The 25,347-nt window shown below is 31.3% G+C and overlaps 2 protein-coding genes across 7 annotated transcripts; both read right to left on the reverse strand.

Moving 5' to 3' along the window:
* Nucleotides 1-6,758: 6,758 nt before the first annotated feature.
* LOC127798577 (uncharacterized) lies at nt 6,759-21,349 on the reverse strand. Of its 6 annotated transcripts, none has more exons than XM_052332182.1 (12): nt 14,298-14,385; nt 13,185-14,204; nt 12,812-13,111; nt 12,527-12,711; nt 12,300-12,417; nt 11,970-12,214; nt 10,801-11,013; nt 10,610-10,702; nt 10,429-10,527; nt 10,296-10,346; nt 9,761-9,816; nt 6,759-6,961 (listed from the first exon to the last, which is right to left on the reverse strand). In XM_052332182.1, exons 2-9 carry the CDS (start codon nt 13,369-13,371, stop codon nt 10,474-10,476), a joined length of 1,395 nt encoding a protein of 464 aa, XP_052188142.1. In that variant the 5' UTR covers nt 13,372-14,204; nt 14,298-14,385; the 3' UTR covers nt 6,759-6,961; nt 9,761-9,816; nt 10,296-10,346; nt 10,429-10,473. The 6 variants fall into 6 exon arrangements, with proteins under 6 accessions (XP_052188142.1, XP_052188140.1, XP_052188143.1 ...); XM_052332180.1 differs by having other exon boundaries at nt 10,026-10,346; XM_052332181.1 differs by lacking the exon at nt 6,759-6,961 and adding an exon at nt 8,166-9,189 and having other exon boundaries at nt 10,026-10,346.
* LOC127788405 (uncharacterized) lies at nt 15,139-17,091 on the reverse strand. The gene has a single exon (XM_052316619.1). It carries the CDS (start codon nt 17,089-17,091, stop codon nt 15,139-15,141), a length of 1,953 nt encoding a protein of 650 aa, XP_052172579.1.
* Nucleotides 21,350-25,347: the final 3,998 nt, after the last annotated feature.

Raw genomic sequence — 25,347 nt, forward strand, 5'->3', positions numbered from 1 at the left:
GGAGTACTCCCTGCAATCGATTCGATTACTCATAATTGTACCGAAAATCATGATAAACCCCTAATCTTGTGAATATTTCAATTACACTTCTAAATAAAATTTCATAGAAAACCATATGAAATTATCTTTATTCCACCATTAAAAATTTAGAAAAAAAAAAGATATTTTTTTTTATATCAATCACGGGAAAAATAATGAAATTACGGTTACGCCCTATTGTCAGATTTGATCGCTAATACTATTGTTTCAACATTAAACAACCAAAAGACTGTTCTTATAACTAAATTAAAGTGTATTTTGAGTTCAATTGACTTTTTGTAAGCGATCTACGATGATTCGACTATTTGGCCGGAATTTACCTTCAGAAAAAAATGTTTCCCATCAGATTTTTTTCGATGTCATAATAATTGTATCGAAATTATGGTTCATTTCATATAATTTTTTTTAGATATCTTGGTTTCGGAGCACTCCCTGCAATCGATTCGGTTACTCATAATTGTACCGAAAATCAAGTTAAACCCCTAATCTTGTGAATATTTCAATTACACTTCCAAATAAAATTTCATAGAAAACCATATGAAATTATCTTTATTCCACCATTAAAAATTTAGAAAAAAAAAAGATATTTTTTTTTATATCAATCACGGGAAAAATAATAAAATTACGGTTACGCCCTATTGTCAGATTTGATCGCTAATACTATTGTTTCAACATTAAACAACCAAATGGTTGTTCTTATAACTAAATTAAAGTGTATTTTGAGTTCAATTGACTTTTTGTAAACGAATTATGACGATTTGACTTTTCGCTCGGAATTTTACCTGCAAAAAAAACTGTTTCCGATTAGATTTCTTTCGATTTCATAATAATCGTATCGAAATTATGGTTCATTTCATTTAATTTTTGTTAGATATCTTGGTTTCGGAGCACTCCCTGCAATCGAGTCGATTACTCATAATTGTACCGAAAATCACGTTAAAGCCTAATCTTGTGAATATTTCAATTACACTTCCAAATAAAATTACACTTAAAACCATATGAAATTATCTTCATTCCACCATTAAAAATTTAGGAAAAAAGAAGTTTTTTTTCTACGAATCACGGGAAAAAAGAAGAAATTACGCTTACGCCCTATTGTTCGATTTGATCGCTAATACTTTTGTTTCAACATGAAACAATCAAAAGATTGTTATTATAACTAAATTAAAGTGTATTTTGAGTTCAATTGAATTTTAGTAAACGAATTACGACGATTCGACTTTTCGGCCGGAATTTTACTTGAAGAAAAAACTGTTTCCGATCAGATTTCTTTCGATTTCATAATAATCGTATCGAAATTATGGTTCATTTCATATAATTTTTGTTAGATATCTTGGTTTCGGAGCACTCCCTGCAATCGATTCGGTTACTCATAATTGTACCGAAAATCAAGTTAAACCCCTAATCTTGTGAATATTTCAATTCCACTTCCAAATAAAATTACACAGAAAACCATATGAAATTATCTTTATTCTACCATTAAAAATTTAGAAAAAAAAAGATTTTTTTTATATCAATCACGGGAAAAATCATGAAATTACGGTTACGCCCTATTGTCAGATTTGATCGCTAATACTATTGTTTCAACATTAAACAACCAAAAGATTGTTCTTATAACTAAATTAAAGTGTATTTTGACTTCAATTGATTTTTTGTAAACGAATTAAGACGATTTGACTTTTCGCTCGGAATTTTACCTGCAGAAAAAACTGTTTCCGATCAGATTTCTTTCGATTTCGTAATAATCGTATCGAAATTATGGTTCATTTCATTTAATTTTTGTTAGATATCTTGGTTTCGGAGCACTCCCTGCAATCGAGTCGATTACTCATAATTGTACCGAAAATCACGTTAAACCCCTAATCTTGTGAATATTTCAATTACACTTCCAAATAAAATTTCATAGAAAACCATATGAAATTATCTTTATTCCACCATTAAAAATTTAGAAAAAAAAAAGATATTTTTTTTTATATCAATCACGGGAAAAATAATGAAATTACGGTTACGCCCTATTGTCAGATTTGATCGCTAATACCATTGTTTCAACATTAAACAACCAAAAGACTGTTCTTATAACTAAATTAAAGTGTATTTTGAGTTCTATTGACTTTTTGTAAACTATCTACAATGATTCGACTATTTGGCCGGAATTTACCTTCAGAAAAAAATGTTTCCCATCAGATTTTTTTCGATGTCATAATAATTGTATCGAAATTATGGTTCATTTCATATAATTTTTTTTAGATATCTTGGTTTCGGAGCACTCCCTGCAATCGATTCGGTTACTCATAATTGTACCGAAAATCAAGTTAAACCCCTAATCTTGTGAATATTTCAATTACACTTCCAAATAAAATTTCATAGAAAACCATATGAAATTATCTTTATTCCACCATTAAAAATTTAGAAAAAAAAAAGATATTTTTTTTTATATCAATCACGGGAAAAATAATGAAATTACGGTTACGCCCTATTGTCAGATTTGATCGCTAATACTATTGTTTCAACATTAAACAACCAAATGGTTGTTCTTATAACTAAATTAAAGTGTATTTTGAGTTCAATTGACTTTTTGTAAACGAATTACGACGATTTGACTTTTCGCTCGGAATTTTACCTGCAGAAAAAACTGTTTCCGATTAGATTTCCTTCGATTTCATAATAATCGTATCGAAATTATGGTTCATTTCATTTAATTTTTGTTAGATATCTTGGTTTCGGAGCACTCCCTGCAATCGAGTCGATTACTCATAATTGTACCGAAAATCACGTTAAAGCCTAATCTTGTGAATATTTCAATTACACTTCCAAATAAAATTACACTTAAAAACATATGAAATTATCTTCATTCCACCATTAAAAATTTAGGAAAAAAAAAGTTTTTTTTCTACTAATCACGGGAAAAAAGAAGAAATTACGCTTACGCCCTATTGTTCGATTTGATCGCTAATACTTTTGTTTCAACATTAAACAATCAAAAGATTGTTATTATAACTAAATTAAAATGTATTTTGAGTTCAATTGACTTTTTGTAAACGAATTACGACGATTCGACTTTTCGACCGGAATTTTACCTGAAGAAAAAACTGTTTCCGATCAGATTTCTTTCGATTTCATAATAATCGTATCGAAATTATGGTTCATTTCATATAATTTTTGTTAGATATCTTGGTTTCGGAGCACTCCCTGCAATCGATTCGGTTACTCATAATTGTACCGAAACTCAAGTTAAACCCCTAATCTTGTGAATATTTCAATTCCACTTCCAAATAAAATTACACAGAAAACCATATGAAATTATCTTTATTCCACCATTAAAAATTTAGAAAAAAAAAAGTTTTTTTTTTTATATCAATCACGGGAAAAATAATGAAATTACGGTTACGCCCTATTGTCAGATTTGATCGCTAATACTATTGTTTCAACATTAAACAACCAAAAGGTTGTTCTTATAACTAAATTAAAGTGTATTTTGAGTTCAATTGACTTTTTGTAAACGATCTACGATGATTCGACTATTTGGCCGGAATTTACCTTCAGAAAAAAACGTTTCCCATCAGATTTTTTTCGATGTCATAATAATCGTATCGAAATTATGGTTCATTTCATATAATTTTTTTTAGATATCTTGGTTTCGGAGCACTCCCTGCAATCGATTCGGTTACTCATAATTGTACCGAAAATCAAGTTAAACCCCCAATCTTGTGAATATTTCAATTCCACTTCCAAATAAAATTACACAGAAAACCATATGAAATTATCTTTATTCCACCATTAAAAATTTAGAAAAAAAAAAGATTTTTTTTTTTATATCAATCACGGGAAAAATAATGAAATTACGGTTACGCCCTATTGTCAGATTTGATCGCTAATACTATTGTTTCAACATTAAACAACCAAAAGGTTGTTCTTATAACTAAATTAAAGTGTATTTTGAGTTCAATTGACTTTTTGTAAACGATCTACGATGATTCGACTATTTGGCCGAAATTTACCTTCAGAAAAAAACGTTTCCCATCAGATTTTTTTCGATGTCATAATAATCGTATCGAAATTATGGTTCATTTCATATAATTTTTTTAGATATCTTGGTTTCGGAGCACTCCCTGTAATCGATTCGGTTACTCATAATTGTACCGAAAATCAAGTTAAACCCCCAATCTTGTGAATATTTCAATTACACTTCCAAATAAAATTTCATAGAAAACCATATGAAATTATCTTTATTCCACCATTAAAAATTTAGAAAAAAAAAAGATATTTTTTTTTATATCAATCACGGGAAAAATAATGAAATTACGGCTACGCCCTATTGTCAGATTTGATCGCTAATACTATTGTTTCAACATTAAACAACCAAAAGGTTGTTCTTATAACTAAATTAAAGTGTATTTTGAGTTCAATTGACTTTTTGTAAACGATCTACGATGATTCGACTATTTGGCCGGAATTTACCTTCAGAAAAAAACGTTTCCCATCAGATTTTTTTCGATGTCATAATAATTGTATCGAAATTATGGTTCATTTCATATAATTTTTTTTAGATATCTTGGTTTCGGAGCACTCCCTGCAATCGATTCGGTTACTCATAATTGTACCGAAAATCAAGTTAAACCCCTAATCTTGTGAATATTTCAATTACACTTCAAATAAAATTACACTTAAAACCATATGAAATTATCTTCATTCCACCATTAAAAATTTAGGAAAAAAAAAGTTTTTTTTCTACTAATCACGGGAAAAAAGAAGAAATTACGCTTACGCCCTATTGTTCGATTTGATCGCTAATACTTTTGTTTCAACATTAAACAATCAAAAGATTGTTATTATAATTAAATTAAAATGTATTTTGAGTTCAATTGACTTTTTGTAAACGAATTACGACGATTCGACTTTTCGGCCGGAATTTTACGTGAAGAAAAAACTGTTTCCGATCAGATTTCTTTCGATTTCATAATAATCGTATCGAAATTATGGTTCATTTCATATAATTTTTGTTAGATATCTTGGTTTCGGAGCACTCCCTGCAATCGATTCGGTTACTCATAATTGTACCGAAAATCAAGTTAAACCCCTAATCTTGTGAATATTTCAATTCCACTTCCAAATAAAATTACACAGAAAACCATATGAAATTATCTTTATTCCACCATTAAAAATTTAGAAAAAAAAGATATTTTTTTTTATATCAATCACGGGAAAAATCATGAAATTACGGTTACGCCCTATTGTCAGATTTGATCGCTAATACTATTGTTTCAACATTAAACAACCAAAAGGTTGTTCTTATAACTCTATTAAAGTGTATTTTGAGTTCAATTGACTTTTTGTAAATGAATTACGATGATTTGACTTTTCGTCCGAAATTTTACCTGCAGAAAAAACTGTTTTCGATCAGATTTCTTTCGATTTCATAATAATCGTATCGAAATTATGGTTCATTTCATTTAATTTTTGTTAGATATCTTGGTTTCGGAGCACTCCCTGCAATCGAGTCGATTACTCATAATTGTACCGAAAATCACGTTAAACCCCTAATCTTGTGAATATTTCAATTACACTTCCAAATAAAATTTCATAGAAAACCATATGAAATTATCTTTATTCCACCATTAAAAATTTAGAAAAAAAAAAGATATTTTTTTTTATATCAATCACGGGAAAAATAATGAAATTACGGTTACGCCCTATTGTCAGATTTGATCGCTAATACTATTGTTTCAACATTAAACAACAAAAAGACTGTTCTTATAACTAAATTAAAGTGTATTTTGAGTTCAATTGACTTTTTGTAAACGATCTACGATGATTCGACTATTTGGCCGGAATTTACCTTCAGAAAAAAATGTTTCCCATCAGATTTTTTTCGATGTCATAATAATCGTATCGAAATTATGGTTCATTTCATATAATTTTTTTTAGATATCTTGGTTTCGGAGCACTCCCTGCAATCGAGTCGATTACTCATAATTGTACCGAAAATCAAGTTAAACCCCTAATCTTGTGAATATTTCAATTACACTTCCAAATAAAATTACACAGAAAACCATATGAAATTATCTTTATTCCACCATTAAAAATCACTACAAAAAAAAAGGTCTTTAACGAGGGGAAAACTAGTCGTTAAAAGTTGATTTCCCGTCGTTAAAGAGTTTTAACGACAGAAAAAATCCCTCGTCGCCCGTCGTTAAAACTTCCGTCGTTAATACTATTAACGATGGAAAAAAAATACCGTCGTTAATATAAGTAATGAGAGGCAAAAGTCCCGTCATTAAAAATAATATCAACGACGAATATTTCCGTCGCTATAACAATGTGTATGGTCGTTGAAAATATTATTAACGATGGACATTTCCATCGTTATTGGAATATTTATCAATCACTAAATATAATATTAATGATGAATATTCCCGTCGTTATTACAATAATTACCGATCACTAAACATAATCTAAACGACAAATAATCTTGTTATTATAACTATATATATATTTACTGGTCATTAAACATAATATCAATGATATAAATATTTCTATCATTATATCTATATTTATTTATCATTATTACTATTATTACAATTCTAATGATTATTTTTACTATTATATAAAAATTTATTTTGTACCTATTAATTTTTGCAAGAGAAATACTAATAATAAAAATATGATTCTCAATGAATTTAATAAAAACAAGATATATGTAAAATATTATCATCGACATTGATTATGTACTAATTACAATCATCTTAAGAACTTCCATACGTCCCCAATCATAGAAACGAGAAAAAAAAAATATGGGTTTCATATTATCCTAATCTCTCCCTATAATCAAAATCAAAAAATTGTTACAAGTGTCATTAGAATCCATATATTATAGTCACAACCAATATCAAGTGTTCCCTGCTGGACTTGTATCTTCAAGTACCTACAAATTACAAAGAAAAAAATCATATTATTCATCATCCTTCATAATAGTAATACTAAATTTCTAACATTATTCATTCAATTCAAGTGTCTAAAAGCATATGTCACAATGGAACTTCTCTGAAAGTGAGATTTGAGTTAAGCAGTGGAGCATGAATGGATAAAACTCAATTATCATAAAAATTAAATGCAAATATCTCAAAATTGACATATGAGAAACCATAACACAACGCAAATGCAAATATCTTCCGAATTCAATTATCATATAATAGACATATGAAATTAACCATAAAACTCAAAATTTTTTCCAATTAAAAAATTAACAGCTATTAACTAGACATGATTACTATCATAAAAATTAATATTTTCTGAAATTAATTATCATATAACTCAAAATTTTTTCCAAGTTAGGATCATGTGCGAATATGGCAATTTTAACTGGACAAAACTCGCTCCTGTGAGGAGCGAGTCAGTGTGGAACTCCCACCTCATGGAAGCGAGTTCCACCAAGGCTGCAATGGCTGCAATTCAAAAGTGCAAAGCAGCCTTGGTGGAACTTGCTCCTCTCAAGGGTGAGTCCCACTGTCAAATTTATCGTGCTGGCATATGATGCTGACTAGGGAAAATTTTTAGTGTTTTTTATAAATAGTATGAAAATTGCCCACGGAAACTAAAACCAGAAAATCATCCACTCCCTTTTATACATCAGCACACAAACTAAAACCAGAAAATCATCTTTTTAAATGCCCAAGGAAATACTGGTCCTAGAAGTGCACTCTATCCCTGCACCAACTTCAGAGCAATTACTCATTTGAAAGCAAATACCACATCATAAAAGGTAGCCATAAGGATCCCTACAGTGTCAACCACATACCCAAGAAAGTACATATCAGGAAGAAACTACCCTCCTGCAAAACTTCACCGACCAAATATAAAATTCAGTAACTATTTCCTAAGAAGAGCCTGATTGAACATAAGAATGTTTCCAGATACCAAGCCACCCAGGTGTAAAGGGGTGCAAAGTGCAAACTATTTCCAGCCCACCAGGCGACACTTGAACTCATCCTCAAAACCACTCAATAGAAAGTCCCTCTAAAGCTTTTGGAATTACCTAAGCACCAAAGGCAAGGAAGGAATCATCAAACTATAAAAGTGCTCACTATCAAGGTCAAGTGGAGCCTCTTCCACCTTGATGAACACCAATATATTCTCTCCATAATAATATGTCTGCCTGCTGGCCCTCCAAGAAGTACTGGTGTTGAGCTATTTATCCAACAAAGTCATATGATTCACAACTACATCTCTCACACTTCAACCAAAATTTCAGATCAACACGAGGTTCATAGAGCCATAGTCTAATTCCATTGTGATGTGCCATCATGCTTGTAGGACCTGATTTCAATAGTTCAGAGTTGTTTACCTTTCAATTTTATTCTTTGTTGGTTGAACATAAATAGAATATTTAAACCAAAAAAAAAAAAATCATGACCATATATTCTTTTGCATTTTTTTTTCGTCTGACCGTGTATCTACTGCAATTGAGATAGTTGCTTTTCAACTTCCCATATTGGACCTATACAAGGTTAGGCAGCTCCACTACCTACATCTAAGCTCAGAGAAGCTCTTTGTTCCATTACTTTGGAAATTAGCTAATTACAGAATAATTCTTTCCTCAAAAACGTAAAAAAAAAAAAAGAAAGAAAAAAGAAGGAGAGGAGAAAATATAAACTATGGCCTGAATAGTTCGTGATCAATACTAGTCATAGACTCTTCGAATCAGGAACTGCATTCAACGAAACGGTCAATTTCAGAGGCAAGACTTAATTAACAGCTATTAACTAGACATGATTACTATCATAAAAAAGAAATAAAAGGTGAAAGAATACTAATTTGTTAAACAAAATTGATTGATATATTTGGAGGTTACAAGTTGGAAGTATTATGGGAATTTTACAATAGTTGAATAGTGAACACATAAAATGGAAAGATATCCCTGTTGATTTCTCAAAGCATGAAACGGAGGGGGAAAAAAGAAGGAAGAATTGAAGGAAAGAAAGAGATTAGAATTAACTATAATAGGTGCATTCCCACGTTCTTTGGAAAGATTTCAAATTTCAACAGCAACAAGCAGAAAGCCTTTACCCATAAGGACATATAAGAAGATACATTCCAAATCAACAGCAACAAGCAAAAAGCCTTTACCCACAAGATAGGACAGGACCCCCGTTTCTAAAAATACAGAAATAAACAAACATGAGCACACATAAAGCAAGCTTATATGTTGAAGACAAAGTGACCCTACTATGTTACCAAGTAGAAGCATGCCAAAGCAAATCTACTTTTATACATAAAGAAAGAAAAAAATCAAAAACAAGTCTGAAAAATGATAGGAAGAAATGAAAAGAACAATAACAAAAGAAAGAAAACAAAGAAAAACAAGACCAAAAAATTATAGGAAAAAATGAAAAGAATAATAACAAGGAACAACATTTTTGCATGTTCTTGATTCAATGTAAATGCTAAAGTCAACAGAGGTTATTTATTCTCACCCCATACTCCTATCATATCTTTATCAACCCCTTGCCTACATAGCAAAAGCAAGAAGGGTATTGCATGCATACCTATTCTCATATGTGACAGCATACACAACATATCATTATGAACACATCAATAAGCTCCATTCTCAACATGAATACATTAATCCCATGATTAATACTACCTCTACTCAATAATCAATATTGTTTGTGATTAATTAAGTTCACCATTAATCTCATGTATAGGAGGTTTAAGAATGTCATACCTATTTAATAAGAAGTTGCCGAAAAACCTTCATATAGTCTAGCTTTGAACATTGTCCTGCAAATATTTAAATTATTCAGTAAAGAAAAAAGAAAACTTTAGGATCAAAAGTAATCATGTCTCTAAAAATAGACTTACATCATAAAATAATAATAAAAAAATAAATCCCTACATAAAGTGAATAGAATCTCATGTGAAAAAAGGCACACAACCAAGGAAACATGCAGACTAAGAAAAATGTATCAATGACTTCAAAATAATAGAACCTCATCAACATCTTCATTAACAGAAGATGGGGAAAATTCAATTGAAGCATTTGGGTTTTGTTGTATCACAGATTCAATCCTTCGCAATCTTTCTTCAAACTCTACAATGCGCCTTTTTAGGATGCGATTTTCTTCATCCTTGTCATTAAGTTTAGTTTGAAGCTCTTCCATCCTCTTTTTACTAGGATCTTTAAAGTTCTTCCGTTTGATTCCACCCCCATAGCCAAACACATGGCTGTGACGTTGCGCTCCAAAACATTTTTCAATTACCTCAATATTAGAAAGTGTTGGCTCTGCTTGAATGGTCTCTACAATTTGTTCCTGTAAAATTTAAGGACTTAAAATAGAATAGGATAATACTACTCAAAGAAACTTTAATCAAAGTTAAAGTAGTAGAACATACATGTTTTTCTTCAGTTTCAGGCTCAACAAACTTTTCATTCTTCTTTCAAGTTTCGAAAAAGATCTTTCCCATATCAGGTGGATTACCTTCTTTTCCTCCCTTTTGAAAATTATATATAAAATTATCAAGAAAATTATATTGAACAATAAACATCATAAATAAATAAATTAATATTTATTACCATTTCATAAATAATCTCTCTATGAGGGTTACTACCCGTGCGATGAGGCATTGAAGATTTAGCTCTATTTTGAGAGGCTTGAGAGCTTATTTTCTATATGAGAACCAAAAAATAATCATCAGAGATATGTAACAATAAAGAATCACAACATTAAAACCATTTTGCATTTGAATTTTAAAATTAGATTATACCTGAAAATCTTCAGTTAAAAAATACTTAGTCAGAAGCCATTCCCAGTCCTCCTTATCCATACTTTGTGGCTTATTTTTCAAAGCCTCAGCAACAGTTTTGCAAGGTTTCACATACATAGTATTCAAACTTGATCTCCAATTCGACCACAAAACATTCATATGTTCCAAGGTGTGGTCACGATACAACTCTATGTCAGGATTATCAAATTTATCCTATTAAAAATGATGTATAATTAGTAAAATTGATAAGACATCAAAGACTGTCTTAATTTTATAAGCTAAACTCATTCTATCAAAGTAAAAAACCACATCCTTAGCCATATATGATAAGAGTAAGTAAGCAAGAGAAAGAGTGATCTGAGCTCGAACTTCAGTTCTCAGCCTATTATGGACCATGAGGTTGGGCCATCACTTACCCATCTACAATACAAAAACCAAGAGATAAGTTGTCCATGTCACCATAAAAAATTAAGTGCAGAACCTAATAGACCAAAGTTTATGGTTCATCATAAGGCCTACCCTTAGATACTAGGACAACCATACAGGTTAAGTTCATGTAAGTTAAATAAAATCAATATTCTAATAAAAATTAAAACATGCTGAGCAGTTTCATGTAAATACTCCCCCCACCCCAACCCAAAAAAAAAAAAAAAAAAAAACAAAAAAAATAGAAAGAAAACCCACAACCACTAAAATCAGAATTTAATATAATTAGATAACTAAGCAATCCGTCATGCACAACTTTACAGGATTGAAATTACATGTGCAGTTCAGCCATTACTATGAATCCCAAGAACTTCTCTAACAATTCCATTCAATTTGCATCAGAAAAAAAGGGAAAATTGGTTTATGAATCTAAATAAACTCAACAATTAGAAGAAGATTAGTCTTGTAATCAGATTTTAGCTGAAAAACCTTACACTATCTACTAGTAAAGCAGAATAAATAACATGTACATATCTACAACAAATGAAACTATAATTACCAATATCCGCTTTGCAACCATTCATGTTCTTATAACAAATTAGGAACTAAAAATAAACTTTCATAAGATCAAATATTATTTGAGTTGTATGCCATTGTAGCCTTTTCATTAGGGAACTACTTGTTAAAATTACTCCCATAAAAATAAATCTCCCTAAAAGATAAGAGTAAAAAGGATAATTTACCTTAACTGCTTCCCACATGTGATTTTTTTCATTTTCCCCTATTTCTTTCCAAGCTTTTACTTGTATAGGACAAATGGTTCGATCACGCACAATTCTTCCCAAGTGCCTTGACCATAGTTGATGATTATCTCCCACTGCTCGATTATTGTAGAATATAATTGGAAGCTTTTCTCCACTTTTGAGCCCAGCTACTTTCTTATTCTGATTTTTTCCTCGAACTTTCTTTTTTTGAGTATGAATTTCACCTTTAAGAATTTGAAAAATAAAGAAAAATTAAAATACATATAATTAAATATAAACCAAATTAAGACTTGAATTGCATATACTTACCCTTAACAACTTGTTCTGAGGTAACAAACACTGGTTCACCTGATGTACCATCATGAGTCATAGGAGTATACTTTGCAACAATGTAATACCCAACAACTCCTATTGGTAAGAGAAATTCCTAAAATATTTTGAAATACCGTTCAATATTATAGATCAAAATTACAAGTTAAAATATACACAACAAAATTGAATTCAAAAATAAATAGCCTTGCATAATATATACATGCCTTTTCAGTGCTAGACATGCTGATCTCTTCAAGACCATTCTGAATATTTAATTGTGTAGTAGTGGTTTTATACCACTGAACTGCACTAGCAACTTCAGCCCCTCCAATAACAGTGCCAGTAATGATTATTTTATTGTTCACTTGGAGATCACCTTGTATCTTCAAATTTGTTACCTTTGGAGGTTCTAGTAATTATGAAACACATAAACAATCAATAAACATTTGATAAATTACAGAACATGGTAAATATAATGGTAGAATGTAGACATTAATAGAGAACTATACCAGAACTTGGAATATCATGTGGCAGTCTAAAAGGGACAACATCCATTTCTGTATCTTCCTCAACATAGAGGTGGATGTCTCTTATACCTTTATGGTCATTAAACATAGCATAAACATCAGCATCCCCAGTTAGTTGCTTCCCATCCCCATAGGAGATATTCACACCAACTGAGTATATGTCCATGAATTTTTGGCATATACTCAAAATGTCAATGAAAGAGCTACAATCTCGTTGAAAGTCATTGTCAAAATAATACAGTTCACCAAAGTGAACAAAAAGATGGTGGGATGTGAGTTCACCTAAAACAAAAAACAAAATGCAATCATTAGAAGTTTTACATTTGTGAGAAATTAGAAGCTACATGATATTTACCTAATCTAGCATTTATTTTAGTAGCACCATTTGAATATCCTCTTCGTAAATCTGCAACACCATTTAAATCTCTTCTTGACTGTAATTGTTTTAATCCCTGTTCGAATCCCTTACCCAATGCACCTAGGGCTATAAACTTGTTTGCCGTGGACGACAACCTTTTTCCAGCTTTGATCTTTTGCATCATTTACTTAAACTTGGAGTAAGACAAAAACAATAAACTGAGTTCAAAATAATACACACAACAGGTTAAGGTGTAACTAAAAATGAGATTTTAAAGGATATATGCACATATATATATAATAACTTACCTTTACAAAAGACAAAATGAATTTTCTAACATCTTCTTTTTCTTTTCTTTCTTTTAGTTGCTACTTCAACCACCATTGGCTCCACATTTTCCCTTTCCCAATTGATTTCATTGTTTATTGTAGTTGAAATAGGGTTTGCCTCTTTATAATTGAATGATTCCTCTTGTTGATACGCTTCACTAACATTATCCATCTTATCACAATTGTCATCCATTTGTAAAGGCAAGTCATAAGAATCACGTGGTTGTGTTTTTAGAACAACCTTCCAACCTTTAGTGATATTGTCAATGGCATAAAACACTTGGAATGCTTGGTATGCCAAGACAAATGGCTCATTTGTTTTTAACAAGCGATCACAATTTATAGTGGTGAAACCATACTCATCTACTTTGGCCCCCCTTTCCTTATCATGCACATCAAACCATTTACAACGAAATAGTACCACCCTTCTACCACCAAGATACTGCAACTCAATAATCTCAGTTAAGATTCCATAATAATCTATATTTCCCATTTTAGACCCAATGTCACCACTCACAACCACCCCACAATTTTGTGTTCTAAATCCTTTGTCATGACATTCTACACGAAACCTATACCCATTCACAACATAACCATTGAAGCAACAAACAGATTGGGAGGGACCACGTGACAAAGAGAGCAACTCCTCTGTTATTTTACGATTGTCTTGTTTATGTAACGCTGCAACCTACAAATCACAAAAAAGGTAAAGTACTAAATCAATTTCAATATATGCTTATTGATGATGATTATAAATATGTTGAAACATGAATTCACTTACTCTAATTTTAAACCAATTAATAAACCTTCTATCACTTTCCTCATTTGACATTTGTAGTGGTGCTCTAGCTTGGACTTGCAAATACTCCCTATATCATGAGTAACAATAGAAACAAAATTGTTAACAATATTTGCATAAAAGAACGTACATAAAATAAATTATTTTATTGATGATAACGTACTCTAAAAAAGGTTGAACTGCATCACAATTCTTCATAACAAAAAGATGCGCTTGTTCCCACTCATCCATGTGAAGATCCCGAGTCATACCAGATCCCAATGCACGTCCAAGTTGTGAAAATATTAATAATTCACTTTTGTATTCTTGACAACCATCATCATGATTTCGATTAAGACGATTAAACTTTGTCTCAATGTTAGTGAAGTATCTTGAGCAAAGTGTCATACATTCTTTTGCAATGTAACCCTCTGCAATTGAGCCCTCAGGACAAGCTAAGTTACGAATGAGTTGTTTTAACTCATACAACTCTCGCTCAATAGGGTACATCCATCGATATTGGACAGGTCCAGCAATTTTGGCTTCAAGGGCTAAATGAATAGGCAAATGGACCATCACATCAAAAAATGAAGGGGGAAAGTTGATTTCCAATTTACAAAGAGTCATGACAATTTGAGATTCAATCTGCTCCAACTCATCCACTCGTAAAGTCTTTGCACCCAAAATTTTGAAAAACAAAGACAATTCAAAAAGTGGTTCACATATTGACTTGGGAAGAAGACCACGTAATGCAAGAGGAAGTAAGTGTTGTAAGAGAACATGGCAATCATGACTCTTCAAGCCAGAAATCTTATGCTCTTTAATATTAACACAATGTGAAATATTAGACGAAAAACCCATCTGGCACCTTTAATTGCTTTAAAAACATACAAAATGTATGCTTTTCTTCTAGAGTTAATGTGTAAGTTGCAGCTGGCAACACAAGCTTGTCTCCTTTTTGTATTGGGTGCAACTCTGGTCTGATATTCATTGCTTCCAAATCAAGACGAGATTTAACAGTATCTTTGGTCTTCCCTTTAATGTTCATAATTGTTCCAAGCACATTATCACATATGTTTTTCTCAATATGCATCACATCCAAATTATGCCGCAACAAAAGACTACTCCAGTATGGAAGTTTGAAAAAAATGCTTTTCTTATTCCAATTATCCCCTCTATTATCATGTGAAACTTTTGTCTTTTTACTGACATCTTTAGATAAAATGACTCCTTCAAGATCTTTCACCTGATTTAGAATATCCTCACCAATAAGAGGTTTTGGTGGTAATCCATACTCTTTCGTGCCATCAAATGATTTCTTGTCAATACGCCATTTGTGATTCATTGGAAGATAGCGACGATGGCGCATGAAACATTGCTTTCTGCTATTGTCTAACCTCATAGAAAAGGTATCCTTGTTACAACAAGGACAAGCCAATTTACCCTTAGTGCTCCAACCTGACAGGTTTCCATATGCAGGGAAATCATTAATGGTCCATAGTAAAGCTACATGCATCTTGAAATTCTGGTGAATTGATGCATCAAATGTTTCAACTCCTACTTCCCACAGCTCTTGTAATTCTTCTATTAAAGGTTGGAGATAGACATCAATAGCATCCCCTGGTCCCTCAGGACCTGGAATAAGCATTGACAAAATGAAATTAGAGTCTTTCATGCACATCCAAGGAGGTAAATTGTATGGAATAAGGAATACTGGCCAAATACTATATGAAGTCTTGGAATGTGCAAATGGTTGGAACCCATCACTTGCAAGACCAAGTCTCACATTACGAGGCTTTGAAGCAAAATTTTCATGCATTTCATCAAAAGATTTCCATTGTAAAGAATCAGCCGGATGCCTCATTACTCCATCATCTACTCTTTTGTCATGGTGCCATCTCATAAAGGACGCTATCTTGCTGGACATAAATAGCCTTTGAAGCCTCGACTTTAACGGGAAATATCGCAATATTTTTACAGGTTTTCTTTTACCATTCCTTCCAACTTTGATTTCTCCGCTACAATTATCATTTTTCCATCTCGAAGCTCCACATATACTACAAAAGTTAGACTTCTCATCTTTCTTCCAATATAGCATACAATTATTGACACATGCATCTATTTTCTTATAGGAAAGTCCAAGATCTTGAATAATCTTCTTTGCCTCATAATATGAATTTGGCAAAGTCGAACCATCAGGGAGTAATTCATCTTGTAATATTTGTAATAACATAGTAAATGACTCATTACTCGAACGACCAAGGCTCTTGATATGTAATAGCTTGATTATAGTAGACAATTTTGAACTCTTAGAACCTTCATATAATGGTTGCTCCAAATCTGTCAATAGCCTATAAAATTTCTTTGCTTCATCATTAGGATCCTCTTTTTGCATATTATTGCTTGAGCCACCAAAATCTGCTGTACTTTTGTTGAAAGCATCTAAAGTAGGAAAAAAGTCCCTCATAATCCCATGAATATCTTCCTCTCCTCTAGTTTCTAATACCTCATCTTCTTCACCCTCAGATCCATATTCAGATTCAAAGTCAGATTCACCTAACCTTTCTCCATGATGATACCAAAATGTATAATTTTGGACTATACCATAAACTGTTAGATGGGTTTCAACCATTTCATGACTTCTTGAGTAAGTGTTATTACACTTGACACATGGACATCGAATGTCACGATCTCCCACCTTTTTTGTAGCATATCTTAAAAATTCCTTAATACCAAATTGATATGTTTCACTTAGCCGATCATTAACAAGATTCATCCACTGCTTATCGGGTGCCATTACTAATATAAATAATGACACTAATCTGAGAGTTCCAACATCAAAAAAAAATATAATGAGTTTCGATCTATCAATAAGAATTAAATAAGTAAATAAGTACGCCTAATTCAAATACATTTAAGGATATGAAAGGATGCATGAGGAACAGAATTATTAACTATTTCTTGTTCATTTTTGTTCCAGTTTTGAACTGAATTAATGACACTAACCATAAATCAGTTAAATACATGTAGTGCACATCCTCAATGACTATATTAAATAAACTGAATTTCTCTTACTAGAACTAGTTGCAAAAACTTTCCTATAAATCAGTTTGTAACAAACCTTCTTTTTTTCTTTTTTCTTTTTTTTGTAGTTCATGCTAGATCTACCCACATTGATTCTAATTGGTTGAAGATAGAATTGGATCACTCAATTACATGCAAAAATTAAAAAACAAAAAAATTAATTGGTAAGACGTTGCGCTCCAAAATTCAACTGATCCACTCAATTAAATCAATGACAAATTCAAATTGACAAGACAGTAAAAGATTTAATTCCTATCTAATTTTTAATTTTGAATTTGAGAAATTACCCAATGGTTCAATTTAAAAGATGGAACACAGATATGATGATCACCAATTTGTATAAATAAATCAAAATCAACCTAAATATTACATACAGGATGTCTCTAAGGAAGAAATATGCTTAGACCTAGTATAAAGGAAAAAAGGACAAGAAAGACATTAAACAACATTGCCATTAACAGAAACAAATAGTAATTAAATAACAGTTCACAAATATTATATGCACACTATGTTAAACTAAGATTCCCCACCATTATGGACATAGCATGATTGAACACCCTTATACAAATAGTAATTAAGATCAGCACCACTATTAATCCTGAGACTCAACACCCTTATACTATTAGCTTGATTACACGTCTAATGCATGAAATTCATTTTGCTGTTGATCCACATGTGGCTCGAAAAAGCAGGTAAGTCTATTTGTTTTGCTTTAGGTTGGAAAGAGATTTATGGTCTTCCAAATGTCAGCTAATTTTCCTGCTCAGAATTGGTATGTATTGCGCACATCAAATGGAACATGCAATTTCTTTTAATATAGGCATGCTTACATTTTAAGCTCACTTTCTGCAAGTAGTTATTCTACTAGCAAGTTCATATTTCTCAGTTAATTCTTGTTGGAATTCACTGCATTGATTTGTTTTTTTTTGTCTACTTTATGATGTCATGAATCTTAAATGTTACAGTCATGCCTCTGTTACACTGCTGAAATGCAATTACTTTTTGGGAAATTGAAAGACATTAAACAATACGTACTTCAGCTAATTCTATGGCATTACATGCAATGGATGTTATCCTTGAGCTACAAAAGCACTTTCCTATAAAATGGTCTCCAATGAGACAACGATTAACATTACCAGTACAAAAGCTTTCTTCTGTTATGGAGAAATTCAGTTTCTGGAATGCTAGTGTGGTTTCAAAGGATGAATCTGGAAGTCAACTTTTCATTGTAAGTATAGAGACATGAACCCATACTAGCAGCAGCAAATTTTATGCCAGGATTAAAGTAGTTTTTGGCTTCTTGCTTCCTTGGTCATTCAAGTTTTGATATAAGGTTACTTGATTTTCATCTGACAAATTCAACAAAGTAATACTTCCCCTGTTCCCCTTAACAGGGCATGTACAAATAAGGGGTAGAGTAAGCTTAATAATGCTGGTGCTTGGAATGAGTGTTCTTATGAATTGGAAGAAAGAAGACCGAACTTCTTTGGTCAATAATTTGTTTAGTATATCAGTTGATATTTATTGATTTGTTCCTACCTGGTTGGCTGAACTAGCTACAACATGTGTTTCCTTACTTTATGGTACACACAAAATAGTATGATCTATGTATTCACACAAAAGAAAATGATGCACACAAACTTCTTTTTCTTTCTTTGAGAAGACAAAATAAAATGAAATAATAATAACACAACTACATTGCATAAATACGTCTATATTAATTGGATTGGATCTGTCACTACAATCATTTATATGACACTAACACATCATAAGTTGTATGTATGATTAGTAAACTGGCAAGTTTCTTGTTCTTTTGTCCATGCCTATTTAACTATTTATATATATATATATGTATATGGATATAAAAAATGAGTGTTCCATCTCATGTATAGAGTTACAATATAAATAATGGCTAATGGCTCTAAAATACTAACAGCTTGCATCTCAACAATATAGCCCACCTTATTTCCCCAAGGACTAGCATATGGACAAAAAAAGGGCACAAGTGTTTTACTGTAGGAATTCAAACTGTCAAGGGACTATAACTATTATACCAAAAACCCATCACAAGTGTTTTACTGTAAGAATTCAAATACATATAAAAAATGTGAAAGATTCTTATATAAAAAAAAGAAACAATATATTCCTACAGCCCTCGCCTTACAGATAGTTGTAGTCTACCATAGCACCAGGGATTCCAGCAAAATTCAATGCCCAGATTACAAAGCAAAGCTAAAGTAGACACAACAAGTAAACACTCTAGCAATCATTTTAATTCACATTGTTAAAATCTTGACCTCCAATTCTTATAAGGGGTTAAGCTGACATTATCATTTTTTTTACTCCACCTGTCTTCAAAGATTGTAGTATTGAAAGAGAAATGAGATTCTGTATTTCAAGTCAATACCTATTAGTTTCTGTTTCTGTGTTCATTGATTTTGCATTCGACGAGAGGAAACTAGACATATTTAAGAGGCATTGAGAGAACAAGCAGCTGGATTAGATATTTTTTCGAGCTTAATTTTTTTAGTACATTTCTGAACGTTGATTCTTCATAATGGATTTTACAGTTGTCAACATGGGAAACAAATTTGGAGCCATTTTTATTGTACTTCTGGAAACTTTTCTTTCGTTCCATACAAGCTTTTCTGCGTTGAGTGACAGAGTGATTAGAGTTGGACTGAAGAAGAGGAAGCTTGACCAAATAATCAGGGTTGGTAAGCACATTGACATAAGGGAAGGACTTTCTGGTGCTTCAAGAAAGTCTCGTCATTGTGGTAACATGGGAGACTCTGAAGCTGATATTATTGCACTAAAGAAATACATGAATGCCCAGTGAAAACAAACTCAATTTCACTTCCAATAATTAAGCTAAAGGCCACTCCAAGCCAGATTCTTTCTAGAATTCCTATGACTCTCACTCTCTCAGGAAACTTGTTTTGGGCCCCACATCAAGGGAAAAGTCCAGCCAGAGAAAAATAGTTTAAACAAAGCAAAGATAACTAACTATACTAGACAGAACAATCCAAAGAAAATTTCAAGCGAAGATAACTAACTATACTAGACAGAACAATCCAAAGAAAATTTCTCTTGAATTTTATGTGAGGGGATTCTTGAGATTCCAATCACCACAAACCTTCTAGGGTCCCTGAAATAAATGAAAAAAAAAAAAAAACTAATTCAAAGATATGGTCGTAGTGATCCGTATTTGGTATTATGGGTGTAGAGGTCGCATACGGTATCCGTTTTTAACCCATAATATATGCTTTTGGGGTAGCTCGACGAGCCGGATTGAACTAGTGGCTTTGCCGCTACTATTATCATGTTTTAGCCATTTTAAATTGCCTTTTATGATTATTTATGATTTCTTTATTTTACGTTTGATATAATCGTGCTTTTTTTAACAGAAAGCAAGCCAGCAACTTAAGACTTATCTTTACACATAGTGTATCTATATATATATATATATAAGATTAGGGATACAGAAAAAAAAAAACAAAATAAGGTCTTAATCAGAAAGCAAGAATAAAGAAATTCACAGAGACAAGCCTAACATGTAGCAGAAATTAAAACATAAACCCTCAAAATCAACCACAATTGTATAAACTAAAAACTAACAGTTAGCTAGGGTTTAGCTACACATACAAAGGGATGAACGATTCTAATAACTGAGTACCTGAATATTGAAACTGAACAAAAGGAAATAAACCCATATCCGAACAGATTGACCAAACCGATTGAGATCCGAACAATGAACCAAAAGAAAACTTGGAGATGAACCAAAAGAAAACTTGGAGGAGCGATAGAGAAACTTACGCGAGACCAAGATCAACGACGACACTGGAAATAGCGATATGCAGGAGCTTCGATCGCTGATTCATAGATAGGGATTGACGGGAAGAAGGCGAAGTTGGTAGAGGGTAGTGCGATTTGGATTGGCGGGATTTGGATTCGACGGGAAGAGGCAAGAGTTAGACGCGCGGGAAGGATGAGGAATGAGGGAAGGGCTCTATTAACTAATAAAAAGGGTTTGGAAAATTTACAATAGAAATTAATAAAACTAATTATAAGATGAAGTGATAAAAGATAAATTAAGAAAAAAAATAATAAGAAGGGTTTAAAAAACTAATAAGAAGGGTTTAAAAAAATTAAGATGAAGTGTTAAAAGATAAATTAAGAAAAAAATATTTAATTAAGGTCATGGGTATATATTTGGTAGAAAATATTCAAGTTAATTTTTTAGGCTCAATAACGACGGGACTTTTAATTAATAGTGAGAAATTTAAATATCCGTCGTTAAAAAACTAATTTTATACCACATTTAACGAGAGTATAAATAATCTCTCGCTATAATCATAAAAATTATGTTTTTAGCGACGGGATATTTGTCCTCTCATTAATTTTTTCTCGTTAAAAGTCATTTTTTTTGTAGTGAATTTAGAAAAAAAAAAAAGATATTTTTTTTTATATCAATCATGGGAAAAATCATGAAATTACGGTTACGCCGTATTGTCAGATTTGATCGCTAATACTATTGTTTCAACATTAAACAACCAAAAGGTTGTTCTTACAACTAAATTAAAGTGTATTTTGAGTTCAATTGACTTTTTGTAAACGAATTACGACGATTCGACTTTTCGCCCGGAATTTTACCTGAAGAAAAAACTGTTTCCGATCAGATTTCTTTCAATTTCCTAATAATCGTATCGAAATTAGGGTTCATTTCATATAATTTTTGTTAGATATCTTGTTTTCGGAGCACTCACTGCAATCGATTCGGTTACTCATAATTGTACCGAAAATCAAGTTAAACCCCTAATCTTGTGAATATTTCAATTCCACTTCCAAATAAAATTACACAGAAAACCATATGAAATTATCTTTATTCCACCATTAAAAATTTAGAAAAAAAAGATTTTTTTTTATATCAATCACGGGAAAAATCATGAAATTACGGTTACGCCCTATTGTCAGATTTGATCGCTAATACTATTGTTTCAACATTAAACAACCAAAAGGTTGTTCTTATAACTAAATTAAAGTGTATTTTGAGTTCAATTGACTTTTTATAAACGAATTATGACGATTCGACTTTTCGCCCGGAATTTTACCTGCAGAAAAAACTATTTCCGATCAGATTTTTTTCGATTTCATAATAATCGTATCGAAATTATGGTTCATTTCATTTAATTTTTTTTAGATATCTTAGTTTCGGAGCACTACCTGCAATCGAGTCGGTTACTCATAATTGTACCAAAAATCAAGTTAAACCCCTAATCTTTTCAATATTTCAATTACACTTCCAAATAAAATTACACAGAAAACCATATGAAATTATCTTTATTCCACCATTAAAAATTTAGAAAAAAAAGTGATATTTTTTTTATATCAATCACGGGAAAAATCATGAAATTACGGTTACGCCCTATTGTCAGATTTGATCTCTAATACTATTGTTTCAACATTAAACAACCAAAAGACTGTTCTTATAACTAAATTAAAGTGTATTTTGAGTTCAATTGACTTTTTATAAACGAATTACGATGATTCGACTATTCGGCCGAAATTTTACCTGCAGAAAAAACTATTTCCCATCAGATTTTTTTCGATATCATAATAATTCTATCGAAATTATGGTTCATTTCGTATAATTTTTTTTAGATATCTTGGTTTCGGAGCACTCCCTGTAATCGAGTTGGTTACTCATAATTGTACCAAAAATCAAGTTAAACCCCTAATCTTGTGAATATTTCAATTACACTTCCAAATAAAATTACACGGAAGACCATATGAAATTATCTTCATTCCACCATTAAAAATTTAGGAAAAAAAAAGAATTTTTTTTTTCGACCAATCACGGGAAAAAAGAAGAAATTACGCTTACGCCCTATTGTTCGATTTGATCACTAATACTTTTATTTCAACATTAAACAACCAAAAGATTGTTATTATAACAAAATTAAAGTGTATTTTGAGTTCAATTGACTTTTTGTAAATGAATTACGACTATTCGACTTTTCGGCCGGAATTTTACCTGTAGAAAAAACTGTTTCTGATCAGATTTCTTTAGATTTCATAATAATCGTATCAAAATTATGGTTCATTTCATATAATTTTTGTTAGATATCTTGGTTTCGGAGCACTCCCTGCAATCGATTCGGTTACTCATAATTGTACCGAAAATCAAGTTAGACCCCTAATCTTGTGAATATTTCAATTCCACTTCCAAATAAAATTACACAGAAAACCTTATGAAATTATCTTTATTCCACCATTAAAAATTTAGAAAAAAAAAGATTTTTTTTTATATCAATCACGGGAAAAATCATGAAATTACGGTTACGCCTTATTGTTAGATTTGATCGCTAATATATTGTTTCAACATTAAACAACCAAAAGGTTGTTCTTCTAAGTAAATTAAAGTGTATTTTGAGTTCAATTGACTTTTTGTAAACGAATTACGACGATTTGACTTTTCGCTCAAAATTTTACTTGCAAAAAAAACTGTTTCCGATCAGATTTCTTTCGATTTCATAATAATCGTATCGAAATTATGGTTCATTTCATTTAATTTTTTTTAGATATCTTGGTTTCGGAGCACTCCCTGCAATCGAGTCGGTTACTCATAATTGTACCAAAAATCAAGTTAAACCCCTAATCTTTTCAATATTTCAATTACACTTCCAAATAAACTTACACAGAAAACCATATGAAATTATCTTTATTCCACCATTAAAAATTTGGAAAAAAAAGAGATATTTTTTTTCTATCAATCACGAGAAAAATCATGAAATTACGGTTATGCCCTATTGTCAGATTTGATCGCTAATACTATTGTTTCAACATTAAACAACCAAAAGGCTGTTCTTATAACTAAATTAAAGTGTATTTTGAGTTCAATTGACTTTTTGTAAACGATCTACGATGATTCGACTATTTGGCCAGAATTTACCTTCAGAAAAAAATGTTTCCCATCAGATTTTTTTCGATGTCATAATAATCGTATCGAAATTATGGTTCATTTCATATAATTTTTTTTAGATATCTTGGTTTCGGAGCACTCCCTGCAATCGATTCGGTTACTCATAATTGTACCGAAAATCAAGTTAAACCCCTAATCTTGTGAATATTTCAATTACACTTCCAAATAAAATTACACAGAAAACCATATGAAATTATCTTTATTCCACAATTAAAAATTTAGAAAAAAAAAAAGATATTTTTTTTTATATCAATCACGGGAAAAATCATGAAATTACGGTTATGCCCTATTGTTAGATTTGATCGCTAATACTATTGTTTCAACATTAAAAAACCAAAAGGTTGGTCTTATAACTAAATTAAAGAGTATTTTGAGTTCAATTGACTTTTTGTAAACGAATTACGACGATTCGACTTTTCGACAGGAATTTTACCTGCTGAAAAAACTGTTTCCGATCAGATTTTTTTCGATTTGATAATAATCGTATCGAAATTATGGTTCATTTCATATAATTTTTTTAGATATCTTGCTTTTGGAGCACTCCCGGCAATCAAGTCGTTTACTCATAATTGTACCGAAAATCACGTTAAACCCCTAATCTTGTGAATATTTCAATTACACTTCCAAATAAAATTACACTGAAAACCATATTAAATTATCTTTTTTCCACCATTAAAAATTTAGAAATTTTTTTACTTTTTTTTATATCAATCACGGGAAAAATCATGAAATTACGGTTACACCCTATTGTCAGATTTGATCGCTAATACTATAGTTTCAACATTAAACAACAAAAAGGTTGTTCTTATAACTAAATTAAAGTGTATTTTGAGTTCAATCGACGTTTTGTAAACGAATTATGATAATTCGACTTTTCGACCGGAATTTTGGCGGCACAAAAAACTGTTTCTGATCATATTTTTTTCGATGTCATAATAATCGGATCAAAATTCTAGTTCATTTCATATAATTTTTTTTAGATATCTT

The sequence above is a fragment of the Diospyros lotus genome, chromosome 1, assembly GCF_014633365.1.
Source record: "Diospyros lotus cultivar Yz01 chromosome 1, ASM1463336v1, whole genome shotgun sequence".
NCBI lineage: Eukaryota > Viridiplantae > Streptophyta > Magnoliopsida > Ericales > Ebenaceae > Diospyros > Diospyros lotus.

Excerpts from the sequence above, each read along its gene's own strand:
- LOC127798577 (XM_052332182.1), bottom strand. The coding sequence starts at position 13,371 with ATGATGCAAAAGATCAAAGCTGGAAAAAGGTTGTCGTCCACGGCAAAC. Across the intron at positions 12,215-12,299 it reads CTCAGAACAAGTTGTTAAGG|GTGAAATTCATACTCAAAAA; the intron begins GTAAGTATATGC and ends AAATTCTTAAAG. Across the intron at positions 11,014-11,969 it reads ACATGTGGGAAGCAGTTAAG|GATAAATTTGATAATCCTGA; the intron begins GTAAATTATCCT and ends CATTTTTAATAG.
- LOC127788405 (XM_052316619.1), bottom strand. The coding sequence starts at position 17,091 with ATGGCACCCGATAAGCAGTGGATGAATCTTGTTAATGATCGGCTAAGT.